The sequence below is a fragment of the Ostrinia nubilalis genome, chromosome 12 (assembly GCF_963855985.1).
Source record: "Ostrinia nubilalis chromosome 12, ilOstNubi1.1, whole genome shotgun sequence".
NCBI lineage: Eukaryota > Metazoa > Arthropoda > Insecta > Lepidoptera > Crambidae > Ostrinia > Ostrinia nubilalis.
Window position 1 is genome coordinate 8,178,809 of NC_087099.1, and position 17,645 is coordinate 8,196,453.

General features: G+C 35.2%; 1 protein-coding gene across 3 annotated transcripts in view; it reads left to right on the top strand.

Annotated features, from left to right (window-relative positions):
* LOC135076889 (peroxidase) overlaps window positions 1-17,193 on the top strand; it is a 140,018-nt gene extending 122,825 nt beyond the window's left edge. For all 3 annotated transcript variants that reach the window (XM_063971399.1, XM_063971401.1, XM_063971400.1), the window contains 9 exons: window positions 2,059-2,255; window positions 3,758-3,956; window positions 4,588-4,785; window positions 7,182-7,332; window positions 9,280-9,456; window positions 11,665-11,815; window positions 14,240-14,441; window positions 15,475-15,583; window positions 16,131-17,193. In XM_063971399.1, coding sequence (XP_063827469.1) covers window positions 2,059-2,255; window positions 3,758-3,956; window positions 4,588-4,785; window positions 7,182-7,332; window positions 9,280-9,456; window positions 11,665-11,815; window positions 14,240-14,441; window positions 15,475-15,583; window positions 16,131-16,212 — 1,466 coding nt within the window. In that variant the 3' untranslated portion in view covers window positions 16,213-17,193. The remainder of the gene's footprint in view (window positions 1-2,058; window positions 2,256-3,757; window positions 3,957-4,587; window positions 4,786-7,181; window positions 7,333-9,279; window positions 9,457-11,664; window positions 11,816-14,239; window positions 14,442-15,474; window positions 15,584-16,130) is intronic.
* The last annotated feature ends 452 nt before the right edge of the window (window positions 17,194-17,645 follow it).

Consider the following 17,645-nt stretch of genomic DNA (forward strand, 5'->3'; position numbering starts at 1 on the left):
AACTGAGTCACAGGTCTTTAAGTAACTTTAATGCTTTAATTAAATTCCTAGCTGGAAAATTTTCCAATTAAGAAAGGGATGTCTAGGACATTTTAGGGCTCTTTGATTTCAATAAATTTTACTCAATAGGTACAGTTTAGAGCTACGTAAGTAGGTATGTCCTTAATAAAACAAAAACATCTCGATTACAGATGGAGCACATCACTAATAACGTTTTATATGAATAAAGTACGGCCTCTATCCACACGTCATTTATAGCAATCTTAGTATTCGCAAATGGTCATCACTCATTTGTCACATTAGATTTCGGCGTAACTTGATCTCTAATTTGCATCGTTCGCTCTATTTGACCGTTTTCCTCTAAATCATGAAGCTCTCGTTTTAGCGGACTGATTTTGAAATATGTATTATAAATATAAAGAAATTTATTGATACAGAGCAATAAAAATAATTCAATCCTCAAACGAAAATATTTTATACATAATACAACCTACGTACACGTTTCCAAATACTCCTGATGTTCAAATAATGTTGAGTCTAAAGAAAATAACATTTTGACACAAAATAAAATCACACAAAGCTAAATAAAAAGCGGACTCCATTTCAAAATCCTTCCAGACAGAGGCAATATTCGAGCCGAGTTATCCTAGATGTAAAGAAATTCAATATCGCGTTCGTGAAAATACCTTAAAAGCTTGGGTGAAGCGCGAAAATGCAAGGCTTATATGATTATTGGCAGAGACTTAGAAACATATTCGAGTGCTAAAATTAGAAAAAAATCATTTTCGTAAAAAAAGTAATCCTATTTTTTCCGGACCGGAAAAATACTTAAATCTCTTCTCTTCGATTTAAAGACAAGTTAGTTTAAGTCCTCAATAAATCCTCGGTAATGAAAATTGAATCTTATTGCACTAATTTTATGTTCACAAACGAGTGTGTTTTTGATTGATTAAATTTATTGTTACATTACTGAAGCATTACCTACTCTTGCTGTCAAGTAATTGAAAATGTTGTAATCAAGCAAAGTGATATTAAGTCTAAAAATATTTATTTCACAAATTAATTAGGTACTCAATTTTTACTAACTTTTTCGAATAAATGTGTTGAAAAACGTATGAAATATGCATCGTTAATCGAATTGATTAGTAGCTGCTAAGCTTACTGCATTTTCAACTTATAATTTGTAATTTACCGGTTTGTTAAGCTAAGTACGTTGTTGTAGGTAAATAGCTAAACTTTGCAACTTAAATATTTAGACTGATGTGCTCGCGACTGTACCTACTATTTACAAACAATAATTATGTAGGTACAAACCTACATAATTATTGTGTATGTGTGTTTATTTTAAATTCCTATAATTTTTATGGTGACTTTCAACAGATAAAGACAACGTAACGAGTAACTCAAATTCAACGTGTCGACATAGTGGTAGTAGAGAAGACAGTAGTAGTGAAGAGAGTGGTAGTACTATAATCTAGTCTGTTTTGGTGTGTTTTATGAGTTTTGAGTTGTGCTTCATAGTTGATTTAGTAATTTTATGCTATTGGGATTTTTAAATTTATAATAGACGCCAGCTTTCATTTTTGGATTTGAAAAGGTGGACAGGTTTTACTGAGTATTTCATATTCCGTTAGCTTAATTCATCTGAGGCATTTTGTCATCTTTCATTTTTTGTTCGTGTGTGTGATTTATTTTATTACGAACAATCGTTTCAACAGTCGATACAGTGCTTAAAAGAGGCTATAAGTTTTTGACTGAAAATGGATGCTGTTGGATCGAAGGCTTATTATGTTCGTTAACTTTAGAAGCAATCTTTAGGCTAAATGATCATGCTGAGGAATAATAAAATGAAAAATATCAACTTTTTGTGATGTGTGCCCGTTTTGGGGTTGTGAATTGCTGTTATTATACCTCTTTAATGCCAAGTTTTTAAGGGTACAACAAAGAAATGTAAGGGAGGGTCAGTTTCTTTTATATCATGGCCTTTTTTGGGTTGTTTTGAGTTTTGTTGTGCGTTTTAATTTGGTAATCATTTTAAAATGCTCCTTATTATTTAAGACAAGGATCAGCTAACATGCTGTGACAACAACGGGCGGCTGGCTCCAGACTCGGCCACCAATCCGACTTGCGCCCCGATCCTGATTCCTCCCAACGACCCGGTTCATGCTCCCCAGGGAACCCAGTGCATGAACTTTGTGAGGACCACCAGCACTCGTGATAGAGGATGCACAGGCCCCAATGCTCCTGCAGAACCTGTAAGTAGAACTATAGATAAAATAGGTAATTGAGTAAATTGTAAGCTTGATTGAGTGATCTAGACTGCTACTATTATGTATTCTGTGACTGTGCCTAGACTGAAATCCGATTTTGCCCAATAATCTAGTACAAGGAAGTTTTTGTTACACTAACTATAATAGTGTATGTAAGCGAAGGCACGAGCGAAATATAATGAACGCGATGCGACTAAAATAGCCTGAGCTTCCATTCAAACGCAACATCATAGGTATAGAAACATAAATATCGCTTGAAACGCACAACGCCTATTCGCTACAAACATAATTACCGCTTGAAACGCACATTGGTTTCAATACAAACATTCGTTGAATGTGCATGCGAATACGTTTGTTGTTTGGTTTGCGAATTTTCGTGCTTCAGTTACGGTACAAGTTCATCGTTAAAATTGATGCTAAAAAAGTGTATGATTTCAGCAGCTCAAATATATTGTTACTTATATTAGAACCAAGCGCAAAAATCACATTCATTTTAACTATTGTACACACAATGAAAGATGTTGACATAATTGATATTTACCTACTATCAATTTGTTCATAACAACAATCACAGAGAATTCATATTTACAACAACTTTTCTGGGAAACATGAGCTTGAACGAATTGGAGGGGCGATCGACGATAAAATGATATGAAAACGTTTTGACGCGCACCCATGCTCTCAATTTAATAAGTATTTTATGCACAGGTTCACATGAGCAAAGAACTTCGCGGAAATATAAAATAAGTATCCGTTTTGATAAAATATTGCTCTATATTTTACCAACCTGTTCCAGGAATAGAGAACTGAGGACGAGTGCTGTCAGGTTTACATTTTTAATATCGAAAATATTAAATGAAGCGGTGATAATTACATTTGTGAAAATTCGTGAGGCGCGCTACTGGGAACTGGCCACCTTTGAACTCGATTATAATTTTAAATTGACTAGGGCAGTTTGAAACTGTTAATATTATCAACCCAACTTGGTGTTATGAATTGTTGTTTGCCCAACTATTTCTCAATTGCCCGGATATAATTAAAAGTAAATATTAGGGAACTCGACTAAAATTTCTTATTAATTAGCCCTGTGTGGAATAAATAAGTAGAGAATAAACAAGTAGTAAAACAATATTATTCTTTCAAAATTTATAAAACAATGACACGCAAAATTACTGGTCGTTATGGTACATGATTGTATGATCGTTCAGTTTCCTCTAAAACATGCAATATGGACAAGTTATTGAACTGATTATATTTTTATTCAACTAAGGACCGGAAACAAAAACCCGATGTCCTTTACCCATCAGCTATAATCATGTTCCTCGCTAGGGTATATTGGCAATAAAATGTAGATTCCACTTTACTTACTTCTTTTACTATTTGCTTTTTCTCCTCCAATGCCAGAGAAAAGAGATTTATATACGCTACAGTATTATAATCTCTTTTATACAAGCTTAATATGTACAAGCATTGTAATTTTGTTCCAGCTGTCAACAGTTACAGCATACATGGACATGTCCCTTGTATACGGCAGCAGTACAGGCCAGGCTACTCCAATCCGCGCGTTCCGTGGTGGACGTCTTCTGACCGTGCTGAGAGGAGGCCGAGAGTGGCCCCCTCAGGATCCCAACATTACCCTCACTTGCGAGTCGGCGCAGTCGCGAAATGAACCTTGTTATTTGACAGGTAAGTTCGCTTTTTGAAGATACATGAACCCAACTTCAAATTGAAGGTTTTAAGTGGTTTAAAATATTATGTTTTTTTACGATTGTAGACAGTAAAAAGCCAAATCTTTCCCCTGGCGAAACTTAACATGCGACCTGACAGCGTCTTTATAAATTTGTGAATATTTATCTCACGTTATGAAATATGACTCCTGTGGCTGGCTTAGTCGTACGCTGGGGACCGTTTAGTCGCCAAGAATGGCAAGAAATATATTCAAATCATGACCTTTATATAACCTTCAGACGGCACGTGAAGTGTCTTATAGGACATAAGACTGGACAGCTCTAGAGTAGGGTTAGTAAAGCACATAAATGAGAAGGTTCCTTTGGAAGTAGAACGATGTTACAGGAGTAACGTAGGACGTCACGTAACAGAGTTATCACGGCAAAAGTGACGTTTCACGAAAACTAAACAAACCTTCCCGTTCAATGCCGCAGGGACCTAACCAGTTAAGCGCTATACCTTAGAATTGTCATTCAGTGACATGGTATGATAAATCGTTAGGTATTCCATTATTCTGCCAGTTTTATACACTGTGGCTTACCAGAAAAAAATCTCACGTACCCAATTGACTGAGGATTCAATGTTTTAGGTGACATCCGTACAAACCAGAACCCCCAACTGGCAATTCTCCAAGTGCTTCTCTTGCGTGAACACAACCGCCTTGCTGATAGTCTTGCCAGCCTCAACCCTCACTGGAGTGACGAGATCCTCTACCAGGAGGCTAGACGTATCCACATCGCACAGTTCCAGCACATCAACTACTACGAATACCTGCCAATCTTCCTTGGTAAGTTTATTTATCTACGTTTAATTCAACATTTTCACCAATTTATCCCTTATGCGGAAAAACTCAGGAAGTTAAATATTGTTCAATGATTCAAAAATAAAAGTCTAATCTTTTCCATTTCTACTGTAAAATACTAAGCAATGGATAATATAAATCAAGCAGTTTGTTGTTGCGCGTGAAATTATCATCATCATAGTGGATAATTAGTAGGTACCATTAAATTATTACCATCTCTTAAAGCAGAATTATTAAGGTCTCCTAAACCTCTAGCTAGAGACAAGTTTATTAATTTAGAATTTTTAAGACCTCTCAAAGCTCTAGAGAAATAAGTTAAGAATTCCAAAGTCAAGGTTAGGTAGCCATTTTCCCGTTTCCTTAAAACCCAGTTTTACGATAGGTAATTTGGTATGCTGACCCGTTTTATAACCGTCATCGTGGATTTCATGGCCACCATGATTGCAAACGTCATTCATAGCATTTTAGGATTACGGCTATGTCACAGTCAGGTAGTTTAATTAAGTTTATGGGGTTGCAAAAGAGGTAGTAGGTATTGTTTAACAAGTGTGTTGAAAGCATTTGTGCAGACGACGGCATATCAAGCTCAATAATGTGACATCATGCAATAGTAATAAAACATATTTTGCATCAAAATGTATAATCTGATAGTGCTGAAGACTATACGAATATCATTTCGAAGGACCATTTTCCCAATGGGTCGTGTTTTTTTAATTATTTTTTTTCTATTAGTTATAGGCAAGAGTCTGACCGCATTCTCACGCGAAGTGTAATCGCAATTAAGGTATCTACTGTCGTCTGCTTGGCATATTTTATGCCCTAAAGGGTCACGTGATGTGATATCATCATAATAATATAGTGAACCCAGCACCAGAAAAGTTTGCGCTTTGTGTAGGATGTAGAAACAGATATTACGTAGACAGCATCTGATTCCACGAAGGTGTAATGTCGTCATAATATCTCTTAACACATTTCCAGTTACGAGTACCAATCATGCGAAACGATTCGATTCATTAGCAGATTTGGATAATTGATTGTCTAACATGGTAGAGTGATAACCTTGGTTCTGTCGTGAAACGGGTGACACCCCTTGCAGTCATTTGATACACGCGCGGAATGATAATAGTTATCTATTCTGGGACTACAAGAGCCAAATTATGTCTCCTTTGTTGGAAAATCATACAATATACATATGATACAGACTTAAAAAGACTTAAGGTTAGGTCAAAATGATATTTAAGTTGCTTGCCTTTGAATGATTGAAAAATTTAAAGTTTACAAAGTGAATTCAATAGTAGGTAAAATAGAGAATGCTGCTGTTCTTTTATATTCATAGTGTGCTACTAACTACCCAGTGTTTAGTGAGCGAGGTTCAAACTCGATAATTAATGGTCTAGTGAACTTTAATAAATGTAAAGTCCGTGAATATTAGACATGATGGAGCGTATAGTTGGCGCTATTTGAAATTAGCAATCTTGCGAAAATTTAAGCACGAGTAACATTGTGTTCGGTTACTGAATAAATCTACTACAAGAAAAATATTTTTAAATTATCTACCTAGATAATTAAAATTTGTAGTGTTAGTAGTCTGTTATATTTATTCGCAAACAAATTACCTTCTGAATAATATTAAGCCAACTGTACATCTTTTAATAACAGGTTTTAATTTCAGTTGAAAATTACCATTTTCGACACAACATCGGTTATTACATGCGAACATTGATCTCACTGTTTCAGAGTTAAGTCAACGGACTTGAAAATTTCACTGAACTTCTTTTAAAAGTTAATTCTAGCCGTGATTCACACGAAGTCCATTACAATTTTTGTCGAGGGATTATATCTGATTACGTCGGAAAACTCCTGTTAACACCCGTAAAGTTGAAGATTAACTTCACTTACTTAAATGAATGATATGAAAAGTTTTTGTAAGCGCTTTATTTTTAAATCATCATAATAATGGAAAAGGAAAAGTTTTTGTGTTAAGTACCTACCTACCTATATTAAATTAGTAAGTAATAATATAAATTATACTTTTGGAAATAATGGAAATAAATAATGAAAACAAACATTACCATATGTGACAGATCCAGAAATAAAGCGTTTACCTACCTATAAAAATAAAAAGTTAACTAATCCGGTGGATATCGTAAACGAATGTGAGAACATCATGCTTTGCCAACCTGTCTGGCCAGGAGTGTAGGTCAAATCCTCCTTTATCTGTAATGAATCATCTAGAGATATTCGCGTTCCTATAGTGGAGACCCTGCAATGGAGACTAACTAAATGACCTCTTGAACTAATTAGTAGATTGTTGCAGCTCGAAGTTTATTCAAAATTATGTTTTATACGGGTATTTTAGGGTTGTTTTTATTTATGTCCAGGCTATGATAACATGGTGAAGAACAAACTGATATACCCGGGAGCGCAGGGCTACATCAATGACTACAATCCCAACGTAGACCCATCGGTCTTGGATGAGCACGCCACTGCCGCGTTCCGGCACTTCCACACGCTTATTAGAGGATACTTGAAGTGAGTAATTGTATTTATTAACAACTGCCTATTTACTGTCAATAACTATCGTGTAATTGTTCCTATTAGAGGTCACACTAATTGCAGACTAAGCAGATTTTGTTAGACCAAGTAATTTCTAACTACAATAATATTATTATTTACTTGTGAATGATTTAATTTTGCGATAGTTTCGCTTAGTTCGTGCAGACGAAAGCACATTTTCGTTGTAAAATCACTCCTATTACAGAGAATAAGATGCCATAGTGTTTATCTTAGAAAATAGAGAACGTAGAGATGCAATCACGTAATTTAATCGCTCATGAATGTTTACAAGCTTAGAGCCTGCAGGAACTAGTTAACGAACTTTAACAGATACATTTATGAATATTCTATAAACTTTCGTAAACCAGACTCTGAAATAAGGATGGTACAAGGCGGTTTCACACTGCACTGCGCTCTGACATACTGACATACTCGTACCTTCCGCGCGCCATCACAATGTGTTTAACATGTGTATCAAATTATGCTAACTTAGGTACGGATGGCGGCGGATGATAACTTATTACTCTGTAGCCCCAATGTACTTGTATTAAGTGCTACTTTGCCTTGATGTGGTCTAGACTGTATGATATTTAAATCTGCGGCCCCGCTTCGTAGCGCGGTGCAGTGTGATAACCGCTTGGAGATAATCCCGTTTGTTCACTAAAATACACGCGAAAAACTAAGAAACTTGGTCGGAGTCCAACAACCTAAAGTATAAATTTAATCGAATACGATTGTTATAATTAAAGCCTTCCTTGGTTTTACAAACATTGGCTAGCACTGTTGGATGACACACTTTTTGAAAAACCGCCCCTTTTAGTTAAACGGAGATTTTCGTGTTAAATAAAATTAATGGTTTTGTGAAAAACATTTAAAGCCCTTTGATCCAAGTTTTAGAGGAAAAAGGGGCAAAGAAAAACATTAAACGGGAGAAAAAACGCCGACGGGCGTGGGTGTGATTGGATTTCTAGTTCTAGCTCAATAGATTGACCTCGCTAGGTTTAGAGTAATCCTAGCAAAACTAAGTTAGATTTCACAAGAAAACAAAAGAAAAATGACTTTGTTTTGTCTCTTTGATAATCCTATTGTGCTTAAGTTCTACTTGTAATATTTAAAGGTAGTTTTTAAGACCGTGTAGATTTATAATACTTAATATCGTTTTAATTTAAGACCTACGTTATTCTGACGTATTAATAATAAATACAGCAGTGTCATCAAAATCTTATCTTATCATCAACTACTTAGTTTTTTCGTGAAAAAGTAAACTCCATTCATCCTACTAACAAACGTCATAAACTAACCATTTATAATATTTAGGGCAACTCCACGAAAAATATATTTTAACACGTAATACTTTCATCGTAAATCACTGGCAAGAATTTATTACGTACGATAAATACTACCTAATTTGAAATGTGTCCAATTCAAAGTGACCCCGACATCAAAGTGAAACTGAATAAGGGCCAATCCTGGGCCCATAATTTAGGATATTCACGTGTACAATCCGCGCGAATAGACACTGACAATTTTACTAAGAAATAAGCCTGAATAACATTGACACCGAAAGAGACCTTGACTGCAGGTGAAGTAATGTTATGTATGAATTGAAGTTCTTAAACTTGAACATGGTACTCGACTCAAGCATGAACTCAAGCTTATTCTTGATCCTAAATTTTTCCGAACTGAGAGTAAATCAACTTCGAGAGTTGGGATTGAGTAATCTCAAAACAATGCAAGATTTTAGCTCACACTTAAGTAGAGAATTAGCATTATTAAGCTCAAAATCTTAATTTGACCAGGGGTGAGGCTGTCTGTAATCATTTATTTCCAAAATTTACAGAGTCTATTGCCGCAGACTATAGATTGTATTATCGGATACATTCACGATGAAATATGGTGTCTGACCAGAATAATACTTTCCAGAATGTTCTCCGAGAGACGTGCCGTGGTTGGGACCGTCCGCCTCAGCGATTGGTTCAACCGACCACTGATACTTGAGCTCCGATCTGCCTTCGACGACTTGGCCAGAGGGCTCACGACTCAAGAAGAAGACTACAGTGACCAGTTTTGGGACAGTGAAATCACGCAATTCCTTTTCAAGTAAGTGAATATTGAAGTTGTTAGGTCTCTCGAACGGGTAGTTTCGATTAGATTGAAAACTTCATGCTGAAGCGTGCGTCGTGTTTGGTCTGGAACATGTTCGTTGAAATTTCAGACTTAGTAAGTATTCTTGAATAAGAAAGTAGGAGATATCTACTCTATACATGGATAGATCATCTGTAGACCTAATAAACTAAGTGCTTTTATTTAACTACAACAACTAAGTAGTCTTACTAGACAATAATAGAATCTAGAAATCTTGTTAACAAATAAAACAAAGCAAACTAACATAGGCATCGAGTTGTTTGTTTTAGATAAGCAAAATTAATTAACTTGAACATAAATATAAAAATTCAAATAATGTTGCAATCACTGAGAATTTCTATCTCTGTATTAAATAACACAATCTCAAATCATTCAAGATTCACGAAATTCTAAGAAATATGCGTTCCTTGTATTGTTTAGAAACTTGTTGATGATATAGCCTTCAGTAAATTGTTTTGATGGTGATTTAAGACCCCTGAAGGGATAGCTGAAATAACAACAACTTAACTATCTAGTTGGCGTCAACAAACTTATTATTCCATGCAAACTCGGGGTATGTTGACTTATATACGGGGTTGCCACTTGCTCGTTTTTCTACTCTTTAGTTAGATCGAGCGGTTTCGCACTACGTCCGATCCGAATCCTTGAAAATACGCTCCGGGTAGTTATTTATCTTTACTAAGGAAACATACAGCCTTATTAAGCCGATACTGTGTTGATCCCTTTTCGGGTCAATCCCAACTAATATTATAAATGCGAAAGTAACTCTGTCTGTCTGTCTGTCTGTCTGTCTGTCTGTTACGCTTTCCCGCTTAAACCTCGCAACCGATTTTGATGAAATTTGGCATAGAGATAGTTTGAGTCCCGGGAAAGAACATAGGATAGTTTTTATCCCGGTTTTTGAAACAGGGACGCGCGCGATAAAGTTTTTCTGTGACAGACAAAATTCCACGCGGGCGAAGCCGCGGGCGGAAAGCTAGTAAGTGTATAATTTTAAACGAAATTAATTACTTATACATTGGCCTTTAAAGTTTCTAAAGTCGTAGAACTATGCACTGGATCCCATTTCCGTCATCCGATTTCTTCATTTGCTTTGCTAGATATTGACTGATCTGATACGACTTAATATCGGATTCGAATCGGACGAAACCGCTCTTGCTCTGAGTAAATTTGTGTGCAATCAAGCGATTTAAAACGATTACTTTGTATGTATCAATTTGTAGATTGTAAGCTTAAGCGGCTGGCTTAGTGAGAACTTAAAGGACGCGAGATTGTGGCAATTAGGGGGATTGGTTCATTATGGTGAATAGCCACACTTTGGATAAAAAATTTTGGGTATTTTTTATAAATTGTGCTCGTCTTTACGTAGGTTGTAAGAAAAAATATTTAGTTACATTTGATTGTTCGCAATTTTACAGCCTTTAGAAATGATGTTAATTAATTAATTAGTACTTGGTACATAAGACAAGATACCAATCAGTTATCTAATTAATTTGGTACTACTCACTAAGGTGCTAATAATAGCCTGAAATCTTCAAATTATAATATCTCACGCGTTTAATGTGGCCATGTAGTTTGAATGAGAGTACCAATCGAATAATTCGCACTATTTTTGAGTAATTATAATAGTACAAGTGTAAGTACCTACTTACGATAATAATTTTTTTTGTAGCGCAATCAAAAGAGCTTCTTTAAAGCATAGCATTATTACACCCGTATTCACAAACATTACTATGAGGTCTAACAGCGCGCGTGGACGCACAGGGTGACACACGAACCAATCACAGAGCTCTATTCAACGCTTGTTACTTCGATAGTGAGTGTAGTGGAAGTTATTAAATGAAAAGAGTGGACTGTATAAAATTAATTATCTATTCGGTATAAATTTACAATGATATTGAGACTGTTTAGTGCAAAGTCGTTGAAGAGAGTGCGTCAGGATCGTCTTCTTAGATGTTCGCTCGCGAACCGAACATTGCTCGTTCGTTCGCCGAACGCTCGCCGTTTCCTCCGGTCACGCCGCACGCGGGCAATGTCCGTGAGTAGACAACTCTGTGCGTTCGATTTGCCGCTTCACTTATGCAAGCATCGTGTATACGGGCGTCAATTTCGATCCGACCAATCACACCTTATATCTACTACATTATACTCGTACTCTTCTAGACGTAACAACACCTTCGGCGGCGACCTCCGGGCCACAGACATCCAGCGAGGCCGCGACCACGGCTTGGGAACCTACGTGGCCACCAGAGCGGCCTGTGGACTGCCCGTACCCAATGACTTCCACGATCTCTTAGACTTCATATCGGAAGAGGTAAGATACGTTTTGAAGTGGAAATTTATAAAGTTATAGAAAGCACAGCGTAGGACGTCCACAAGATGGACCGACGACCTCTTAAAGGTAGCAGGAAGGCGCTGGATGCAGGCCGCCACCAACCAGCCATTGTGGAAATCATTGGGGGAGGCCGTGTTCAGCAGTGGACGTCCTATGGCAGAAATGATGATGATGATGATGATGATGATGAAAGGAAATGACTACCAATAAAATGTAGTAAATATAAAACATAATACTTAAGCTTTATGCCAGAAAAAAACCGTGGTCGATTGTTCGCTTTTATACATAGGTAGTTAGACGAGTGTGTAAGTAAGTTGTAATTCAAAACGATTGATATTACATTGCCAAAAAGGTATTTGTTAATATTTTGCAACAAAAAAAAAACTAACAAAAACCATTATGTAGCTCTGTCACATCGATCCTACCAAAAACATTTTCATGTGAAATGTTGCTATGACGAGACCATAAAAATCGCACAGTGAAAAAGTTATAAAATCTCATGTAGAGCCAAGCCTAATAAATCTAATCGCTCTAACCTACACCTTAGTCAAATTAACTGTAGAGTTTGTAAAGAGAACCTTTCATTTAGCTATATTATGCGATCTCAATCTCAAGTTAAGTCAGGCAGGTTGTGTACTCATAGAGTCAATGATGGTCGGGAAGGTCCCGATATCGAAATTATCCATTTGAAGTCACTGGGTTGAAGTTGAAACGGCACGTGACTACGAGATAAGCCAGTGATTGGAAGTTACGTTCTAGATTATTGATGATACAATTCCATAGATCGATTTTCATAGAAACAAGTAATAAGCTCTAGAGAAGAGTAACAAACAATGTTTCTTTGGTACGACTATTGTATGTGTAAATATTATGAAAATGATTCGACTTCGCATTTTCAATAAACTTTTACCTATACTTGTAGGTTTTAAAATTTCATAAAAGTTACAATGAGTGTAGGTACTGTAGGCATAATTTTCGGTAAATCGGTATTTCCAGATATTATTAATTGTTGTTTACAGTTTATTGCCCTGAAAGTATACAAAGAAGCAATAGGTAACGCGATATTTGTTGTTTGTGCAAAAACAAAAAAGATGTATAATTCACTGGAAACAGAGGATGCTAAGGTTATGGAGGTGTATTTATTTTATTATATTATCTGATAAAAATATCAGCTCAAAGAAAAACACAATCAGGGACATCAGTTTCATTACCATAAATTGTGAGACGCCGTTTAAGTTTTGTTTGTGTTCCGTGGAATTATCTCCTGTTCTGTGTACATTGGAATAAGGCCCATATTTGAGTAACCAGGTAGCCTTAAAAGGAGCATTCATAAACAAAAAGAAGCCCTTTCTAATCCGACGTGATGTTGTCTATTGTGGGCACTAAACAAAGTCAGATTCAAGCACCCTTTGTTGTGGAGAAAAACATAATTACTGAGATACAAAATTCACTCAGGTCACCTTATATAAATGCCCGGCATCGTAAGAAGTTTTTGGTAATAATTAAAAAAGAAAAATGTATTTCGTTTTACGTTGAACCTTTTCAGTCCTTCTTTTTCATCAAATAAAAGAACAATAGAAATGTATGTTTCTATATTTTTAATACCAATTTAATCAAATAAATCTCATAGGACGTGTCCTAATTCCATAATTTATTTCTAGATATGTTAAACGCTATCTAAATAAGGTCAAAAGTTGTTTTAATCAGGCATAATATTATCGTTTTGTCGGTTTGTTGTTCTTGTTTCTTCCGCGGGATTTTCAAAGAGCAAAATCAACTTTCAACAATTATTTTGATTAAGTAGATATTATCTTTATCTGTCATCATAATACAAAGATAATTTTAACCGTAATATTCACAAGAAACATAACAAGAAAGTAAGTTCCACCAGATATTTTGTTAAAATCGTTGATCGCTATGATTTAGAACAAACATGACGTGTAGATGGATTTAAATATTCTCTTGATAGCAGCTTGTGCCTATTTTATATAATTAACTCATTTTCTTATACTATCTCATACCACCTCACACACCAACAAATCCAACAATAGGTAGGTACCTCTTACCCTAAAAAGTATTCAACAACCTCAATATACATTATTTTTTAAATTTTCTAAGTACTTCAATTTTATTGGTCTTCGCGTTGGTACCATAATTTCGGATAGATTTAGGATAGCATGATATTAAAACTTTAGTTTTGAGAATTATGTACGAGTTCATGATAACATAAAATATTAGAGGATACATTCCATTTTTTCTCTGGAGAATTATTATGTGAATTCCTTGCGTTCTTCAAGGGAACGAAAAATGTTATTATAACAAAAACGTATTACCTAATTGCATGTAGGATGAATTCCATCTTATAGTTGTTTACTCTAATACTTACTCGTATTTTCCCCACAGAACGTAGCAGTTCTCGAAGACACATACCAGTCAGTACATGACGTGGAACTGGTGGTGGCAGGTTCTTTGGAAAGGAACGTGCCCGGTGCACAGGCTGGGCCTACCTTCCTATGCATCTTGACTGAGCAGTTCTACAGAACAAGAGTGGGAGACAGGTACTTCTACGAGAACGGAAAGGACTCTAACACTGCATTTACGCCCAGTAAGTATTCGTGGAATAAAGAAAATACTTTTACATAGAAATAATATCAATTATGATAGGTTACAAATATAAACCATTACTCTTATGGAAAAACAGCAGGATGTTAAGAGGATGAATCTAAATAATTAACTTTAAAAAAAAAAAAAACCGACTTCAAATGCGTGAACACAAAAAAAAACTAAAAATTAAAAATATTGCGTATAAAAAAGTTCATCCCCAATTTTCCACCCTTGGGGGTTGTTTTTTCTATTATTAAATTTAAATGGGACCACCCTTGAGGTATTACCTATACGCCGAAAAAAGATTTGTTCAAATCGGTTCATAATTGGCGGAGTTATCGCGTAACAAACATAGAAAAAAAACATACGGGTCGAATTGAGAACCTCCTCCTTTTTTGAAGTCGGTTGAGAATTGAGAACCTCCTCCTTTTTTGAAGTCGGTTGAAAAGAGGTGTGCGTGGTAATTTTTTGTCTCTAGCTTTTCGTCACTGTCACTTCGACTACAAAGTGATTGACGAGACAGCCATTATCATCTTGACTAAAATCCCCCAGTGTGCACCCTCGAACCTTGAATGTTTAAGGAGATCAGTACATATTACTTTACTTGCGAAAGAAAACTGAGTTACATCAGTTTTATTTCTCAACTTCTTAAATTGTCCATAAAATCACCCTCAACCCGAAAAAGTAATAGGCTTTTATTTTATTTTGCTGTAAATAGACTTACGTCGAAAAACGTGCACATAAAAACTTGAAAGCCAATGCTTTCCCGCGCGCGGTTCGCTGGTAATTGAATAAAAGGAGTGTGAATCCCCTAGCAAAAAGTATCTAATCAATCAACATGTGGTCGGGGAAGTTCCGAATGTTCTACCCACAAATTGATCTGGAAGTTTGACCCTTACTGCCATTTATATAAGGGTACAGACTCTTTCGTGGTCGATACGGTTCCGATGTCAGAAGTTCCTTCCGAATAAAAGTACCCAAAGTTAATTGAAGTTCAGTCAGCCAGTGTTCAGGTGGAATTTATGATTGCGCAGGTCAGTTGAAAACGATCCGGAGCGGGTCGAGCATGGCTCGGATACTCTGCGACAACTCTGACGGGATCAACGTTATGCAACCGAAGGCGTTCCAGCAAATTGGCCATGGGTAAGTTATTTGGACTGTGCTATGTAAAAATGTGTCAACTCAAAAAGTGCAAAAAATCACTCTTGTTCTTGAACTTTTTGAGAAATACCCAATCAATTGTAAGTAAATTAAGATTTAATTCACTCAAATTTCTAACTTAATGGAGTTTTATCGTTATCTCCATTTATTTTTTGATTAGAGAATTTACCTTTTAATTTTAACACAACTATAATTTATAATTGGATCTAATTTAAACGGGACATGTACCTACCTAACTTATTTACATAGGCATTTAATCTACAATCGTATACTTTTCCAACAACTCTCACCCTTAAATAGGTTAAGTTGGTACTTTCTTCGCCTTAAGGTTACATTTATGAATGTGCTCTAGAATTATTGACATGATTGTAGCACTTATACCGTTAGTATTTTCTATGTACGTTAATCAATACCGACACCATTTGATTTTTATCATACGAGTTCATTAACATAAGAGTCTGATTTTTATAGTATGAAAAGATTAATTAAGAAGATCATAATAACTCAATGATTTTAATACTTTTTTCAGAAACCAGTTAGTACCGTGCAACCACCTACCACGAATTGACCTGACGTTATGGCAAGACGCCCGAGGGAGGCTTACAAAATAATATTATTTAAGTCTAAACTTATAATAAGTTAATATTTTATAACAAAACCTTAAAAATGTGACTAACAAAATTTAAGTCAACAGTTACCCAAGGGCCGTGATATTAAAATACTAAGAAAACCTGGTGAAATCAGTTTTGATCACAAATTAGAAAGAAAGAAAATTACGTGTAAAACCAGAGTTGATGAATGAATGATTTTTTTTTTCAATCAATTTATTAAAGACTAGCTTTTGCCCGCGGCTTCACCCGCGTGAAATTTAGTTTGTCACAGATCTTCATAATTTATAGCCTATATGTTATTCGGGGTTATAAACAGTAATACTGTAAAGTTTCATCAAAATCCGTTGAGTAGTTTTTGCGTGAAAGAGTAACAAACATCCAGACATCCAAACTTTCGCGTTTATAATATTAGTAGGATTTATGAAGTTCAAATTAAGTTGAATTTTTTCATTATACATTAGGTTGAACTACAAAATAATGGGATAACTGTATTTTTCATTAAAACTTGACTTAGGTGCTTTCGATTTCTTCATTATTAATTTTATAGGTACGTTTTTTTTAGTTGTGTTATTTTATCATGTTTTAATAATTTCAATCATTCTTGTGTTTTATTACTGAACGAACATTTTTAAAGGTAATTTTAATGAAAGTTTTGATTAATATTTATTGAGTGCTGAATGACAAAGTTATGTGTGTGATGTGTTGCCACTTAAAATTGAATAAGTAATTATTGCCCATTTTCGTCAACAATTAATCAATTTAAGGACCTCTTATGACGAAGATAACATTTATCCGTTTTGAGAGTTCCTTAAATTCAGAAATTGTTGGGGATAGGTAAATATCTAATTTACTTAATAATGTTAAATGTTAATGTTTGATGTAAAATATTTCTTTGTAAATATCCAATAGAAAACATTTTGATGTAATTTAACATTTTAGGTCTTTTAAAGTGTGTAAATAAAAGATTTTATTAAGATAAAATTGTTTTGATTTAGAAATAATAATTAAACACCAGTAAGCATTCACCGCAGACTGAAGTAAAAAGGTAATTTATGACATGAGATCACAAATTATTATATAAAAGACTACGATTATAGCAACACCGAAGACGTATTTAATCTAGAACATTTTGGGTATGATTGGTTTGTGACTACATTTCTACAAAACAACAATAAATGAAAATGATATTTACTAAGGTTTTGGTGGATGTCGGTGCACGTACGTGAAATCGTTCAAAATATAAACCACCCGCCGCGCCCTTACGTGCTTAATTTGAAATGAACGTAGTTCATTACAAGGGCAAAATATTAAATACTCGTAATAATTGCTTTCTAAAATGAATTCATAAATGGTAACGAACTTTGTAATGATAGTTTAATTTTAAACTTGTGATATAGCTAGAAGATTGATGCCAGTAGTAAGATCAAGGTCTT